Below are 16,722 nucleotides of genomic sequence, written 5' to 3'. Positions count from 1 at the left end.
TGTAGGAGAGTAAGGTCTGCTTTTCTTTGGTCACCCCACTTTTTGATTTTTGCTTCACTGGTTTTCGACTTTAATGTGGCTTTGGGCCTGCTAGTCAGACCCACAGCCCTGCTGTTCTCTTTCTAAATTCACACCATGTACTTTAGGTACATCACCAGTTGGATGTTGGGTCACTCTTATGAGTCCCTGTACAGTGCACTATAGGTACCCAGGGCATAGGTGCACCCAAGGCCTACCAGGGGCTGCAGCATATCTTATGCCAACCCTGGCTGGCCATCCAAACCGACACAACTGGCTGATCACTCAGCTGGGGCAAGGTCGTGTAATCACCCCTTGCTTAGGTATAGTATTCCTACCATTATATATAGACACATATGCACCTATAAGTCACTCCTATGGCAGGCCTTAACAATCCTGAAGGCAGAGTGCTTGGTTTTATGTGAGATGAGGCTCTAGCATGAGCTGAGCCTGTCTGCAGCTTTCGGAACCATGTCCTTATAGCTGTTCTATGATATAGCCATACCATATACTCCTAAGTGCATTATAATCCTCGCAATTGAATGCTAACTTTGGTTTGGCTTTATCAAAACATGTCATGTAAGGTGTCATACGCTTTGGAATACTACCCCCTCGCCAGTTCTGGCGACGGGGGTAGCATTCCACCCTTCTAGAGGGAGAAGACATGTTGTTCCTACTAATCCCGGTTAAAGTTAACCAGAGCCCCAGCATCACAAAATGGATGCTGCTGCCACAGACACAAGTCTGACCTCCTGCTGCTGGGAGTCCTTCCAGCGAGGGAGGCTTGGACAATAGGTTTCCTGTCTTGGGAGGTGCTAGCACCACCCCAGACAGGCCATAGTGTATTGGGACAGGGAGGGCTGAATGAAATGAGACACTGCCTGGGGAACACAAGGTGTCCCATGCATAGTCCGGTTCAAACCAGTGCTGGGGCACTCCAGCCCCAGCTCTGGCGCGAAACTGGACAAAGGGAAAGGGGTGTAACCACCCCCTTCCCTGGTCCCACCCATAGGAGGGACCTAGCAGGTAATCCAGCTCCTAAATTTGGTATATAGGTCGGAGCTGAGTCCCAAGACTTTAGATTTATCCTGACTGAAACTTGAAACGAAACTCTGGACCTTCGACATTCTACCTGAAGATAGAAGACTGAAGAATCTCCCTTGTGGTCAAGGAGTGACCACCCTGTGCAAGCAGGCACCATCAAGCGATCAACGGTTTGCTTTGTCGACGCTCCCGCCGGAGCCTGAGCACAGAGCCTGACAAGACCTGGACTTCCAGACTTCCAACAGCCCGATTCACAGTCACAGCAGAGCTGAGACCCGTGGAGGCGACGAGAGACGTGGGACCGGCCATCTTGGAAAGCCAGCGAATTGCTTTCCGTGCAATTTCTGAGGCACCCTCGAAGTTGTGCATTGGGGATTGAGAAGCCCCAGCCCCGAGCACCAACTGCACCGAAGATCAGCCCTCCACACTCCACGAGTTCTGCGTGGGGCCCTTCTGCATTTTCCTGCTCGACGCGTCTGTCCGGTCACTTGCCCGTTGGCTAGTGGCCTCTGTGACGACGATCCTTTGAATTTACACCGCCTGTCTGGTTGCTCCAGACTGGCCCCTGCTTCCCTGAAAAGGAGAAGCCCATCGGATCTTGCGGTCCTAATCCGTAAGCCATCTTCGATTCCTGTGTGGGTTGCCTTTGCCAAGGGTTGTTGACTCCAATCCGGAAGCCGACACCGCCGACAGCAAGAGCCTTCAGCTCCTGGTCGTCATCGACACCTCCTGGTCCACGTGGCTGCTGAGACGAGCTTCACGACATCACCTGATTGCTTCGCGACATCGCCTGGTTCCATCCTGGTTCCATCCTGGTCACTGGCTAGTGACCCAGACTCTGTCCCCTCTGCTTTCAGGTACTCTTCATCCTCAATCCGCCCTTGGATCCACCCGGACACTTCCCTTCTGGTCACCTGCAGCATCTTTCTTCAAGGCTCCATAGGATTCAGCGACGAAACTCGACACACTTTGACACCTATGCACCCGCTTCCTGTGGGTGAGGTAACGCGAGTACTTCGGTGCTCCTGTGGGTATTTACTATCCTAGTGTCTAGCTTTCAAGTAGCTTTCTCCTTGTCCATCCGGAAGGGACCTAAAATAACTAGTTTCCAATTCTTTCGTTCCCATTCTAACTCTATGGTAACTCACGTGTGTGTAAAGACACTGCACACGCATCCTGTGGGCCTCCTGCTCCCCTAGACAGCCCAGAAGGACGTCTGGAGTACCGACGGAAAGAGCGGTGCTCCGATTACCTGCGCTGTGGCCAGGTGAGGTGGAGCTTTTCTCTCCTGCCACATAGTCAGAAGAAGGATGAATATATTAATACTCAGGTGCTAAAATACCTTTTTACACATATTATATAGCAGTAGCGTTAATGGTCCTGATGAAGCATCAGGATACCTTTTGGCTCCGTTTAGTCTGCAGAAACATGTTGACCTAACTCACTTATTAGTAGTCATTTGTTTATACTACTACTTCGCACTCTTTTATTGATTTGGGAGTGAAGAGGTGCACATTAAAGTTATTTACCCCTTCACTATCCAATTTTATTTGCTGAAACACACTTTCTCACTTATTAATTTCTCCACGTTCTTTGCACTGCTTTACAGTCGTCATCAGACACCCACACATAGCATTAAGATCACTGGGACTCACAGGTTAGATTAGGCGTATACACCTGCCAATCTGCTGTGGGTATACAACTTTACCTTCATGGTGTGAAGGAACCCAGATGATGAAGGGCGGTCTCGGTCGATGACTGATGGGAATTTTTTCACAGAGAAGGAATACCCTAAGCGTGATTTTACTGGCACACATTATTAGTTGAGATTAATCTGTCTTCTCCTACACAGATACATAGTTAGTTGCTTTTTCCTTTTCTGACCCATTGCTACCTTTTGTTGGTGTAACTGTTGTTTTAGGGGCGGTAGCATTGTTAAGTCATTAAACATTCCCTAGGACCCTCTCTCCCCCTGTTGTTTGTATCCTCCTGCTCCCTATCCTTTGGTAGTACAGCATAGCCCCAGTGATTCTCCAGGCCCTAGGCCTATCCTTTGTTCGTGACGTGGTTCTTATACCACTATTTTAGTATATGGTTCGAAGTGCCCCTAGGTCATTACTGTATTTTGTGCAACTTATTGTATGTTGATTAAGTATCTTGTTATGTGCTTGTGCCCCTGATCTCATAAAGAGTTCAGAGGATTAATTTAGTAATAAATACATATATATTTTATATATATAACCTGTGTGGTGTCCTTTCATTTGGTATTAAAGGGATTGCATATTGTAAAACAGCTGGCTTCACATGCCCTCTTGAGTTTAGCCTAAGACTGCTTTGTCCACGCTACCACTAGGATAGCTGGTCTATAAGGTTGACTTTACAACCATCACCATAAGGGTTGTTTGGACTGATACAAGGTGCCCACTAGAATAGTAGACATCACATATCAGGCCAACTTCTCACAAGGGGGACAACGGCCCGGGCAGTCCACATCCACCCCCACAGCATCCGCCTCAAAGTCCGTGCTTTCAGGCCCATTCGACGCCAGTGGGGGGTCAGGGTTCGCCATCACCTTCTCCACTGGCGTTCCATCACTTTGGACAGGTGGGTGCTGCAAATCGTCCGAAGGGGCTACTCCCTCCCCTTCGAGGCGACCCCTCCAGCCATGCCACTGCAGTACCACCGGGGGATCACCTGCGACTTCTGCAGGAGGAAGTTACGGCCCTCTTGTCCAAGGGGGCCATCGAGCTCGTTCCTGGGTCAGAAGTAGGTTGTGGTTGTTAGTCCCACTACTTTCTGGTTCCCAAGAAGGGCAAAAGGGTGCCTACGCCCTATCTTGGAACTCGTCAAAGGCTTCCTCGGGAAGGAGAAGTTCAAGATGCTGACTTTAGCTCAGGTCCTGGCTGCCGTAGATCCTGGAGACTGGATGGTAGCGTTGGACTTGCAGGACGCTTATTTCAATATCCCTGTCCTGCTGGCCCACCGGCGCTACCTGCGGTTCACGGTAGGCCACGAGCACTTTCAGTTTACCATGCTCCCCTTCGGCCTCACCAGTGCCCCTCGGGTGTTCACGAAAGTGATGGCAGTGGTCGCAGCTCATCTGCGCAGATCAGGGGTTCCAGTCTTCCCCTATCTCGACGACTGGTTGTTGAAGGCGGGCTCGCCCCAGACAGTCGTCTCCCACCTCCAGACTATGGCCGACTATGGCCGATCTCCTGCACTCGCTGGGGTTCTCCATCAACGAGCTACTCGGTATGCCAGTCGATCCCCCGATTTGTCTGCCTCTTCAGGAGGACCTTCTGTCGCAGCAACAGGGGACGGTCCTCCACCCGAACCTGTCCAGCCTCCACCTCCATGCGTGGAGCTTGAGCGGCGACAGTTCAGGCCATTTGACTTGCCTCCTGAAGACTGTGATGTCATTCTGGCAGCCAGGCGTCCCTCCACAAAAACGGTATACGCCTGCAGGTGGAACAAATTTGTGGCATGGTGCACAGCAAAGGCTGTAGATCCACTCTCTGCTCCTCTTTCATGGATGCTTGTTCTGAGGATTTGTCCTTCTTTTCTGCCCAAGGTCGTTAATGCCTTTCACATCGGCCAGTCCATTACCTTGCCCACCTTCTTTCCGCCTCCGCATCCCTCGAAAGAGGAAGAGAGGCTCCACCGTCTGGACCCAAAATGTGTGATTTTCTTTTACCTGAACCGCACACAACAGCTCAGGGTGGACGACCAACTCTTTGTTGGCTACGCGGGCGCTAAGAAGGGACGGGCAGTGCACAAGCGGACCATCTCTCGGTGGGTCGTGTTATGCATCAAAGTCTGTTATTCCTTGTCTAAAAAGAAGCCTCCTGTGGGGCTGCGCGCCCATTCTGCTCGGGCCACGGCGGCTACTACTGCCCTGGCTCGGGGAGTCCCTTTGCAGGACATTTGTCTGGCATCTACGTGGGCCTCGCTGCACACGTTTGCCAAGCACTACTGCCTGGACAGTCAAGTCCGGAGAGATGGCTTTTTTGGCCGTTCCGTTCTCCAGGACTTTCTAGTTTGATCTTGGTTCGCAGACCCACAACCGGGGTTGGTATTGCTGGGGTATCTATTCTAAGGTAAGGAATCTAACTAACGTGTTTCTTTCAGATGCACAAGTTACTTACCTTTGGTAATGATATACCTGCCAGAAACATTAGTGTTAAATTCCTTACCAGCCCACCCATCCTCCCCGATCTGCAAACTAATTTCTAGGGTTAAGGTCATCCCTTTTTAGGGCCCTAGTTTCAATGCACCAATGGTCAATTTCTTGCATGGCTCTGCGTTCCTGGCCCAGAAAGTCGTGTACAGAACTGACGTCAGCGCGCGAGGGCGGCGTCTAAGTACTCCGACGACGTCATCCTGGCAATCACGACGCCGACAACGGATGCGGAGCCGCAGACGACGCCTACCTTCACGCAGGGGTACTGCTGGCGAAAACTTTCCGGATGCAGTCTGACGCCTGGGGATATTCTAAGGTAAGAAACCTAACTAACTAATGTTTCTTACAGATATATCGTTACCGAAGGTAAGTAACTTGTGCATCAGTCCTTGAGTGAGTGAATACAATAAATGCTTATCACGCCCTCTGGATAATCCTAACTGCTTGCCCACACTACCACAAAGAGAACTGTAAGTACTTAAGTAATTTAGCCTCTGCTATACCTCTGGGGACTCCCTGGACGCTGTGCACGCTCTACTTTACTTTGGTATAGTACATATACAGAGCCAGCTTCTAAAACCATTTGTCTTCCCAAGTGTAACTGTGGCATGAAGTCACTAGCTTGGTGGCACTCAAACGGACTGAATTATATCAGTGGTGACCAAACACTGCACAAAGTACCTTCTCTTCATTCTTGGCTAGCAGCAAATATTTTTGGAGATAATTGTTTTTTTTTTTTGTGAAACATTTTATTGGCATTTAAGATACATGTAGACAGTCAATCATTACAGCAGTTGAATATGCATTGCTGCATACAATAGATGACATAAACATATTTAGCAGTGGTACCTTGTAAATCAACCTATGGGTTACACAGGAGATACATTTTTAAAGGAAAAGTATACACCCAGAGTCTCAAACCTTTTCTGTAACAAGAGCTACCTAAGTTAAATGAAAATCATTCCAAGCTATTAATATATTTAGTGTGCTAATATAGACCATGTGAGACAAGGTTATGTTATAGGCCACCCATACAATATTACCAGCATTCGCTTCCTCGGTGCATCAGGCAGTGTTGCCAGCAGTAATAAGAAAATGGCTTTATCAATTTGGAGTCCCTCTACCTGGTTGATACATGACAGCCACAGCTACAATGACCCGGGCACTATACTTATAATTTAGTATCCAGTCTCCCAAGTGCCTCATGATTTATTCCACAAATATCAGCTTTAAATATTTTTTGTAAATGCAGATATTTGTCTACAAACATCAGCTAAACTCAGAAGTTCTGAAAATGCACAAATTTTCGTCTCAGTTACACACTTTTCAATTTTGGGATACATATTAATTAATTCGACCAAGCAAAAGCTCCTGCTTTAGTAGGCTGGGATGCACAGAGGAGCGCTATTTATAGGTAGCTGGAGAACTACCAGTAGCTCCTGAGCTGCTCAGATAAGAAGCTTCTCTGCCTTGACCACTTCTAAGCTCATGCCCTGTAGCACACTAATAGCAGAAGCAAGAGATAAAACTAAGCTGTCTTAATAAGTTCCTTTTTAAACGTAGCTCATAAAACTGAAATACATATACACCTCTGTTTTGTTTTTAATGAATATGCAAACACAAAGTTTGAATATATCAAACTATAATGTCTTGCTCCTTCCGTGGTAAGGTTTAGTCTGGAAGGCATAATAAAAACTTGCTGAATGTCTCAAATTAAAAAAAAATAATATTGATGAGACAGGCCATTTTGTGGGCTTAGTAGAAGACTTGAAGGGAGATTTTATGGTGTCACACACTACAAACCACTCAGTTTGGAATTAATGTTTTCTGGCCTCTTGTGGCATGTTCTAAATAGTGTATGTGCATAACTTCCTTTGGAGTTTTCTTGTGACACTTTGTACAAACAAACCTAGCTAGATTTACTCACATAGAGGGACTTGGTACTAGCTGAATGTAGCCTTGTAGAGTAGGCACGTTTGAAAATGTTTGTTAAAGGGTAGGCTGTGTATATTGATGCACAAGGTTTCTCGTGAGTTTCTAGATTGGAAAGGCTCTGCATTAACATTCAATTTTAATTGACCTTTGTATTGCCAACAGATTGTGTGAGCGGAATGCTAGCAGCAGTTGGATTTGTACTGCTGAAAGACGGATGAGAGATTGGTGGATCGGTATGGTTAAAAAAAAAAGCTCCATGGCTGAGGTACAGTGCCTTAAACTGAACTTGGTTGGCCATTAGCTTCAAACAGAGAGCTCTAAAGACAGATGGTATAGGACCTACATACCTTCACCTTAAATAAGCTTAGTTGTAGTTTTTCAATCATCCTACGGTCCCATCATTACAAATTGGCTCGTTTTGGCTGAAAGGATAAAAATCTAGCTAAGGCTAGATGGGAGCTGCCTACATACAGGAGGAGCATGGTCTTTTTCTATTAATAACTGCTTTCATAGATTAATACCCAGGGGTCAAACTAACCCTCTCTTCTTTGAGAAGTGACTGGGCTTTTTTCTTCATCTCCACCTTGGATAGTGGATTGCAGTTTTTTTTATTAAGCCGGCTATATCCTCCAAACTCACAAGCTTTCTTTGTTAAATGAGGACTAAAAAAAAAAAAGCTTAGTTGTAGTTTTCAGTGGGCCGGCTAGGTTTGTTAGGTCTCTAAAGAGGCTATTTTCATAGTCAAGCAGGAACAAAACCAAGGCCCGGTTGTCTGATTTGCGAAGCCTGCAATGGTTAGTTCTATAACATTGGATCATTAATTGATTGTCCTTCTGTTTAAGTATCTGATAGTGACATCTAGCCACAGATTCCTTACCTTTGAATTCTCCCCAGGTGCCAGACTGGATCCAGATTTTTTTTACAGCAGTTCCGCTGCGCAACAATGGAGGGCGTCAAGTGACTGTAGTGACGTCTTCCGCCGAATTTGACATCAAAGGAGTTCACATAAACCCTCCCCTGACGCACTAACGTTAGGTTCTTCTTTTCTGTGCTTTCAACGCGGATCCAGTAAGCGGTTCCTTAGGCCGTTTTTTGGCCTGTCGTGACATTTTAGTCGACGGAACAGTGTGACTTCCTTTTTCTCATGTCCTCGGTGTTCAAACCCTTTGGGTCCTGTGTATGCCAGATGTCGGCGACACATCCTCATACTGTTTGTATGTGGTGCCTCGGGGAGCACCATGACTTCAAGAAGTGCAACACCTGTTATCAACTTAGCCCGAAGGTGTTGCGGGAACTCTGCATGAAGCTCTTGGCACAGCTGTCGCGAGCTTTGCGCTGTTCACTGTCTCGTTCTTGGTCTAGAGAACCCTTGAGAGCCTACTCCAGAAGTCATTTCCATAGGCATCCTTCAACCTCGTTGTCTAAAGGAAATTCGAGACGCAAGAGGTCAAAGTTGCAGCATTTCCCGTCTTCGCCACGTACTCTCTGCGTCTCTGACGCCCCTTCTTAGCCTCCGGTTGAGGAGTCCGTTCAAGAGGTTACTCCGCACCTCCATACCTTCCCTGGAGCCAGGACGACTCTCTTGGACGTCAATTGGGAGTAGTCCAAGGTCGCAGCTGTAACCTGCGTTTTCGGTGCAGAAATTGGGAGCGGAAGAAACTGACAGTTCATAAGGGGAATGCTTATACCAACTCTGTTAACGTCACATCTGGTGGTTGATGTCGCTACGGAGTCGCTCAATGCCCTCTATAGACACACAGAGGTACAGCTGTAAAAAAAAAAACGGGATCCAGTCTGGTGCCTGGGAGGGAATTCAAAGGTAAGGAATCTGCAGCAAGATCCTGTCTATAGCAGAATAGGCATTGCCAAAGATGAATAACTTATTTGTGCCTGCCTGGATTCTTAGCATTAATTGAATAGCAAAGAGAGAGTAGGGAAGAGTAGATATGTCACTGGTATCCACATCCACCTATTACTTTATTTGAGCTATTTGGTCTCAGTCACTGAGTAGACAAACCTAATCTGTGTTCTTGAGACAGGGACTTAAAGAGAGGTGTTTAGATTATAAACTAATCACCGACTGGCAGATTCAGAGCTACCGCTTCAGTGAGGGATAACATACAGAAACATATCTTGAGCAAGAGCTTTCAGACTCTGCCTTCCTAGCCTCATGTAAACCAAAACAATTGTCAAGAAAATAAATACTTTGAGGGGCTTTGGGTATTCCCTCTTCAATTTTTGATGTGTTGAACTGAAATTCACATTTTGTTTCTGCCCAGTACAGCAAACTTCATGCGATAATGGGTAAGCGCCCTTTAGCCATTTGCTCAGTTGCTTGTTGAGTGGTCACTTTTTTGTATATTTCAGCTCAGCACCCAGACATGGGTCCTGTGCTCACTGTGCCACTGGAACCAATCTGCACCCTACTGAACAGCCCCTATCAGGGCAAAAATGGGCCTTGGTTGCTTTTGTACCGGTTCAGGGAGGACCTGACCTGACAATTCGGGCTGGACTTTTCATAGTGGAGCAGGGTCACGACTGATTTGCATATGGCTGGCTCCAATCTGTAGTGGCATGGTGAGCAAAAGAACAATGAACTGGGATGCCGCCTTGTGTAATTACCGGAGGCTGAGATTTATTCAAACATTCCATCCATCACTATTTTGTATACTGCCGTGTGAGTGGTGGCATTTAGTCTCTTCACATGACCTCTTCCACCTGAAAAGAAGTCCACTTCAGTGCCAGGGCTAGTGGGTGATATCTTTTCATTCCATCCTTTATCCTTATTTTGTATTTATTCAAGTCCTGTGCTGTTTTATTAACATTAAATGTGATGCTTGATTACTTTTTACAGTTAAATCAATGATTGCATTCTAAGACTGCTATATGTAGGACGAAGTTCGTCTGTTCTTTTATTTTTGTAGCATATGCTTGCAATGGAAAATTGTACCAAATGTAGCCCCGATATTTTACTTCTGAATGTGCTTAATGGAAATATTCTCCTGGGGGGGGGGGGCAGTCTGTAACATTACTGTGCGATTTATTGTCTCTACCGGTGCTTTCACATGTTGCCAACATATGTTTGCTTTGTTCCTGTTTGTTTGCTTGCTTTCTGAGTACTTGGCAATTCCCACCCAATGACACTAAAATGGTAAACATAAAAAAAATTATTTCTACTCATCTGTCTTTCAATTTCCTCCCCATCTCCTCGCTTTGTCAGCTATCTGGAAGAAGCAATGATGCAGCTGGACCTCACCGACAACATCACTCGTGACCACATGGGCATTGTCCTCAACCAGGTGCAGCAGAATCTCGTCCAGTTCATGCAGGCGGAGCCCCACAACCCCCTGAAAAGGCATGCCCGGCGCCTCATGTTGATGGTGCAAGGCCTTGTCCCCTCACCGTGAGCATCTCTAGCAGATACACCAATCCATAAGCTTTCCCTTTGCTAAGGGAGCCAGCCTCCTACTCTAAAGGCAGCACTGTAGTTACTAAGGGTTTGCTACAGGTGGGAGGGTGCTCGTGCTAGATTATAAAAAGGAATCTACTGTAAGAAAATTTAAGTTAAGACAAAACACATTTTAATAAACCTCATAAGCCTCATTTAAGGATGCAGTGATATTACAACTTGCCCCTCCTTCCGACATGAGACCTTTGGCCTGTATTTGTGCGCTTCTCCTGACATCTGTGTGACACATGTGGTGTTTTATTGCTCAGGAGGGCACTGGTCTTCATCTGCCTGTCAACCTCCTTTGGGTTGGGATGGTGTACCTCTGTCGGCGAGCAGGGGAACCTGCGAGTCCATTGAAGGACCTCATGTAGTCCCACAGTGGTCGTACTAACCATACAACTTTCTTTTTAGCAGCACGTGGCTTTAGTCAGAGATGGAGCTCTGCAGAGCAGGCGCAGTGTAGTACATTTTGGCAGAAATCACAGAACACACCACGTGATGATCCATACAAGAAGCGTTGAATTAGACAAATATTCCATGTGGCCTTTCACTTTGTGTACCTCAAAAACAAAACAAAATCGCCCTTGATATGAGAGTCTCGCTCTCCGAGAGTTTGAAAGTCAGTCTGGCATCTCCAAGGCTGACAGAGGCGAGAACAGTGGTAACCAGTGGATGTGATGTACAGGCGTCCGTGGGTTCAAATGAGAAGTGACTTCTCGACACTTGCACGGAGGCTTTCAGCAGAGACGTTTGTTTACAGATATGCACTGCTTTACTCGCTGGTGCCCCTGGACCATGGAAGATTTTAGGCTTTGACCCTTAAGACGATTGCGTGCCTTTATGATGATTGTATTTAACTGTAGTTAGGTTCACCTGCCCACGTACGGTTTTTAAATCCCATTTTCAACTTTAAATTGTGTTACAATTTCACCACTGGGAACAAGTCTCTTACCTGCCCCCAATAATCGCGACACCTTTTCATTGTAATCCAAACACGTAGACTCCAATTCATAAAGAACTGCTACGGAGTGGCCCTGTGCCTTAGGGCCACTTGTATAGTCATGCTTAAATCTTTTTTCTGTGCCAGGGATCTCATGTATTCTCTCTAGTTCTTCCCTCGCCATTAGTATTCTGCTGCAAGGGCCTTCCCAAGTTAAGACTCAAGATGCAGGGGTGAAGCTACACAACAGTACAGCAGAGAAGCAGTGTTAAAGCGGGGTTCCTATGATGGCTGAACACAAGCCTGGACTGGTGTAACTCTAGTCCGCACAAGTGAAAGCCTAAATGACAGTCTTGACACTAACAGTCTTGTTTGTTCTTATGGGGCAGAACCCACAATCATAGCTTTGCAGGAACAGTAGTAGAAATGTATACCTGCTTAATGTGTTCCTTACATAAAGGATTTTCTTCAGCAAATCCTAACAAGCAGGTGGAAGAAAGCACCCCATTTCGGTGGTAATCAGTGGCACCCCATCACAGTGTGTCATCTCTGGTCCTCAGTTTTCCTATGAAGCTTAGGTACTTTTCACAGAAGCTAGCCCTGCAGATGTCCAGTGACATAGATATTAAGGCACTGAGGTGTGAGCTGACAAGCCTGAGTGATGGTTATGCTCTGCACCTCTTGCAGGTTTAGTACTAGCCCGCACCTTAAAATCCAATACCTTCATTTCGCAAAAGATTGCAGCTTGCCGGCATCTTTATTTGAAGTATCTTCTGGGCCTTTGTCATTTGAGCAGAATTGTAACATAGAATAGAGAAAGGGGTATGGTAAAAAGATGTAAGTTCTGGACATAGTAATGGGATTCTCGTTACTAGACACATTGTACACGGCAAGACGAAACTGTGCTTAATTACTGTTACATTGCATGCTATGCAAACACTACACAAATCTAGTAGTAGCAAAACTTTGGAAACTCAAAACAGGTTGGAAATTATGTTTTAAATTCGTAGTGTTCATCATATAGAAATTAAATGATAGCAAACAGGACTCTGGGATCATGAAAGTGTTGTTTCTCGTGACTTTCTAATTTCTCTGCATAGAGAGACATTCATGAAATACCTGGGTGTGCAATCCGATGTTAGTACAATGTGATATAAAATACTTCAAATTGTGCCAATTGTATTGGGTCTAACAGGCTGTATGCACATCCTGCCTACGCAGAAGACACTGCATGAACTTTAAATAAAAGCGATGGCTCTTAGAATGCCTGTCCTAAGAAAGGCAGTTAACTTGAGGGATTAGCACCGCAGAGCATGAACCCAGTGCACCGAATCAAAGAATGTGCTTTGCCCTCTCATGAAACCTATAAAACGCATTTTTAGGTTTCCATGATATGAACTAGCTGCATTATGTTTTCAAGACCACCCTTAAACCTTAAGTTGTAGTAATTGTGATCACTACTTAGAAAGTCATACTGTTAAGACTTGGGTTTGGTTTTGACTTATTGAATAAAAGGTTTTAATTTAAAAAAAAACAAATAAAAAACCATCCGCACGCAAACAGCGTCCCAAAGGTTTCCCTTTTACCAAGCTTCTTTTACCTACTGAGGCACAGTTTAAATCACTTAATTTAACTTTTATTTACTCAGTGTATGGTTCTCCGGATTGGTTTGTATTATTCCGCATTTTGCGGAAATATGTTACTTGTTATTGTTATAAACAAAAAGGAAAAATTAAAAAAGCAAAGTTATGAATATATATATATATATGGTTGTCTTTCGATTCGAAAGCATCATGCCATGGATAACCTTCCAATGACTACGTTTTGCAGCAGTCTGAACACATTCACAAAATGGATAAGTCTGTGTTGGTTAAGATTTTATGTTTTACTTTTTATCTTGAGGATTTAGAATATTGTTTTTTGAAAAATAAATCAATAAATCAGTTTTGAAGAAAAGCCATTTATTGTTGGTGTTTATTTTCTGGTATTACTTTGAGGTTATCCTAAGCAGATATTCAAAGATGTAGTTCCCACAAAAGCTCATTTGGACTAATAATCCTTCCTACCTTTCCATTATCATGAACCTTTCCAACCTCCCAGCCTGTATCCAGAGGATTTTTATCAATTTTCTATCGCCAGCACTAGGTGGTGTTGTTGTGTTGTCAGCCATGAATCTGAGGTGCCAAACTGAAATTTCCTAATTAACCTATAAAGACTTCACCTGGCCGATTTAAGTACCTCATTGTTGGTCTGCCATTTTCGCATATCAGCAAAGTCTTTCAGCCTGTGGGGTGGGCGGCATGCCTGGTCACCTGGTGAGGCAAGACAGATGCAAGAGAAAAATAATGGAATCATTTCTCCATCAGATCCTTCGATAGCTCTGGAGAGGATTAGGAGGGGTCTGTGAACCCTTATTGATACCATCATCCCCTTTTGAGGAACCAGAGGGCAACTGGTTAGAGGAACTGGTGGATAGCAGTGGTTACAACATCTCATCAGACACTGGCTTGATTTCTTCTCCCACAGTAGCTACTTAGGATGAAACCTCTTTTGCTATGGTGATGCAGAGGGCAACAAAGGTCCTGGACCTTCCGCTGCCCTCTGTGGCAGTCAAGACAATCGTCTTGATGGAGTTGCTTGAGCCAGGTGTTGACCCCCCCAAACCCTCATACCCATTCAGTGAAGGCCTTACAGATGTTCTCAAAGGGGTTTGGTCCAAGCCTTGCATAGGTGCACCTGTGCATACACAATTGCCTTTTGCCATCGACTTGCTTCCCAGGACCCCAGTTTCCTCACCCAGACCCCGACCCATGAGAGCTTGTTTGTCCAAGCCTCCTCCTCCTGTATCCCTAGTGCGTCACCTACCACTTCACCGGATAGAGAATCCAAAAGGCTGGATACCTTTGGCAAGACAATGTTCTCCTCCATCAGTCTCATACTGTGGTCGGTGCACTTTGCTTGCCTTTCTGCCCAGTACACCCACACAGTGTGGGACTTGGTTGGGTAAGTGCTGGCTGTGGTGTGACGTGTGAGATGCAGAAGAGTTCACCATCAGATGTGGGCTTGGCACGATTGACTCGCTAGGCAAATCGATTGCACTGGGGTTGCCTGACAATGGGACCTTAACTTTTCTCATGTGCGCACCCTTCGATCCACTGCACAACTCCTCACTCCACCTACTCATTTTAAAAACTTCTTTTCTCATGGCATAACATCAGCCAGGATGGTCAGCTACCTGCAAGCGCTCTTGTTGCACAGCATTCTACCCACATTTTTTCTGAGGACACTTGCCTCTTTCCTCCCACAGGTTGTTACACTCTTTCACGTAGGCACAAATATCGCCTTGCCTACCTTCTTTTCTCCACCTAACTCTTCCAGTGAAGAGAAGAGACTCCACTGACTGGACCCAAAGAGAGCATTGTCGTTCTTCCTTGATCGCACTATAGACTTCCGGGTGGATGGTCAACTATTCGTTGCATATGTCAGAGCCAAGAAGCTTAGGGCTGTGCAGAAATGATCTGAGAGAGACACGTTAGTGATAGATTCCTTACCTTAGAATATCCCCAGGCGTCAGACTGGATCCGGAAAGTTTTTCTACTTGGCAGTACCTCTGCGCGCCAGTAGGTGGCGTCCTGCGGCTCCGCGTCCGTCACTGGCATCGTAGGTGCAGAGATGACTTCACGGAGAGTACTTAGGCGCCACCCATGCGTGCTGACGTCCGTTATTTCTTTTTCCACGCCGAAAGCACAGATCCGGATTGAGCACGTACCTCGGTCATTTTTTGGCCACTTGTTGTGACTGTTTGTCTCATTTGTCTCCTGGTGCACGTAGGGATGCCCGACTTAAAGTCTTGTGGGTAGTGCCGCCGTAATATGTCGGTGGCGGACCCCCATGATGTCTGCCTCTACTGCCTGGAGACCGACCATGACTCCCGGGATTGTCGGGACTGTCGAGCCATGGCCCCGAAGGCCTTGCGAGAGCGGTGCCAGAAGTTGCTGGAGGCAAAGAAGCATGCTCGCTCTCCGACATCCCTCCGTCGCTCCTCCGGAGCCTGGGAGTCCCACAGCCTACCCGCCATACCTGGGTCCGTCGGTGACTCCAGAACAGATGCAAGAATTTCTTGCTGCCATGGACCGCCTTTGTAGGCCTCGGGCTCCCGCCGGCGAGTCCCGCGGGCCCGTGTCCAGATCCTGTTGGCCCGGCAGCGCCGGCCCAGGAACCACTGGATCCAGCGCCCTTGGCTCCAGCCATGGTGCCACAAGGTGCAGCGCACCTGACTCCGGCCCCGGTGCTGCCCTTGGCTCCGGCCCCTGCGCCGCCACAGGCACCGCACTGGGTGCCGTTTATGCAGCCCCTGCCCCGGTTCCCGGACCATTTTGTTCCGACCTAGGATCCAAATTGGGATGCAGCGGCAGCGGGCCCCGGCTGGCGCCATTGCCGGCGCTGCTGACCCCCTCTCCGGCTCCGGTCCTGCCGCCGCGGCCTGCTCCTTCTACCACGGAGCCAGACGAGGACTGGGACCCCCTCGTGCGGCAATGTGACTCCGATCAGGATTGGGTCGATGACCTAAGATGCGGGGGAAGTTTGTGTCTTCTGACCCGGGATTTGCCTCTCCTCTGCCTACTATGGAGGAGGGCCCTTCCTACACTATGATGTTACGTTGGGCTGCAGAGGCTCTAAATCTCGACCTCCCTACGGTGGCCCTTAAGACCAACCTTCTTACAGAGGTGCTCCAGACGATGTCTACGTCGACGGAGCACCTGCTCCCTTTCATTGAGGCCCTCACTGAAGTCCTCTTGGGCACTTGGTTGCAGCCGGCCTCGAGAGCATCGGTGGATATGAACGTCGCTAGGCGTCATCGCCCAGCGCCTGGTGATCCTGCCTTCTTGACCACTCACTCCACGCCTGAGAGCCTGGTCATTCAGGCCTCGACTTCGCAGAGTGCCTTTCCCACGGCTCTGCCAGATAAGGACTAAGAGGCTGGACCAATATGGCAAGAGGTTGTTCTCAGCCTGCTTGGGGTTGCGGTCAGTTAACACAGCCTGCTTGTTGGGCCGCTACTCACACGCAGTGTGGGAGTCGGTAGCCGAGGTCTTGCCTCAGTGTTCTGAAGAGGTTCAGGCTGTCCTTTCCCGAGCGGTTGCAGAGGGCAAG

General features: G+C 47.2%; 1 protein-coding gene across 1 annotated transcript in view; it reads left to right on the top strand.

Moving 5' to 3' along the window:
- Positions 1 to 13,102, top strand: part of EDC4 (enhancer of mRNA decapping 4) — a 734,765-nt gene extending 721,663 nt beyond the window's left edge. The window contains exon 29 of the mRNA XM_078670461.1: positions 10,398 to 13,102. Within this exon, the coding sequence (XP_078526587.1) occupies positions 10,398 to 10,584 (187 nt within the window). The 3' untranslated portion in view covers positions 10,585 to 13,102. The remainder of the gene's footprint in view (positions 1 to 10,397) is intronic.
- The last annotated feature ends 3,620 nt before the right edge of the window (positions 13,103 to 16,722 follow it).

This window comes from Lissotriton helveticus, chromosome 12 (assembly GCF_964261635.1).
Source record: "Lissotriton helveticus chromosome 12, aLisHel1.1, whole genome shotgun sequence".
Lineage (NCBI taxonomy): Eukaryota > Metazoa > Chordata > Amphibia > Caudata > Salamandridae > Lissotriton > Lissotriton helveticus.
The sequence above is the reverse complement of the archived record's forward strand: the minus strand, read 5'-3'. Positions and strand labels throughout refer to the sequence as shown.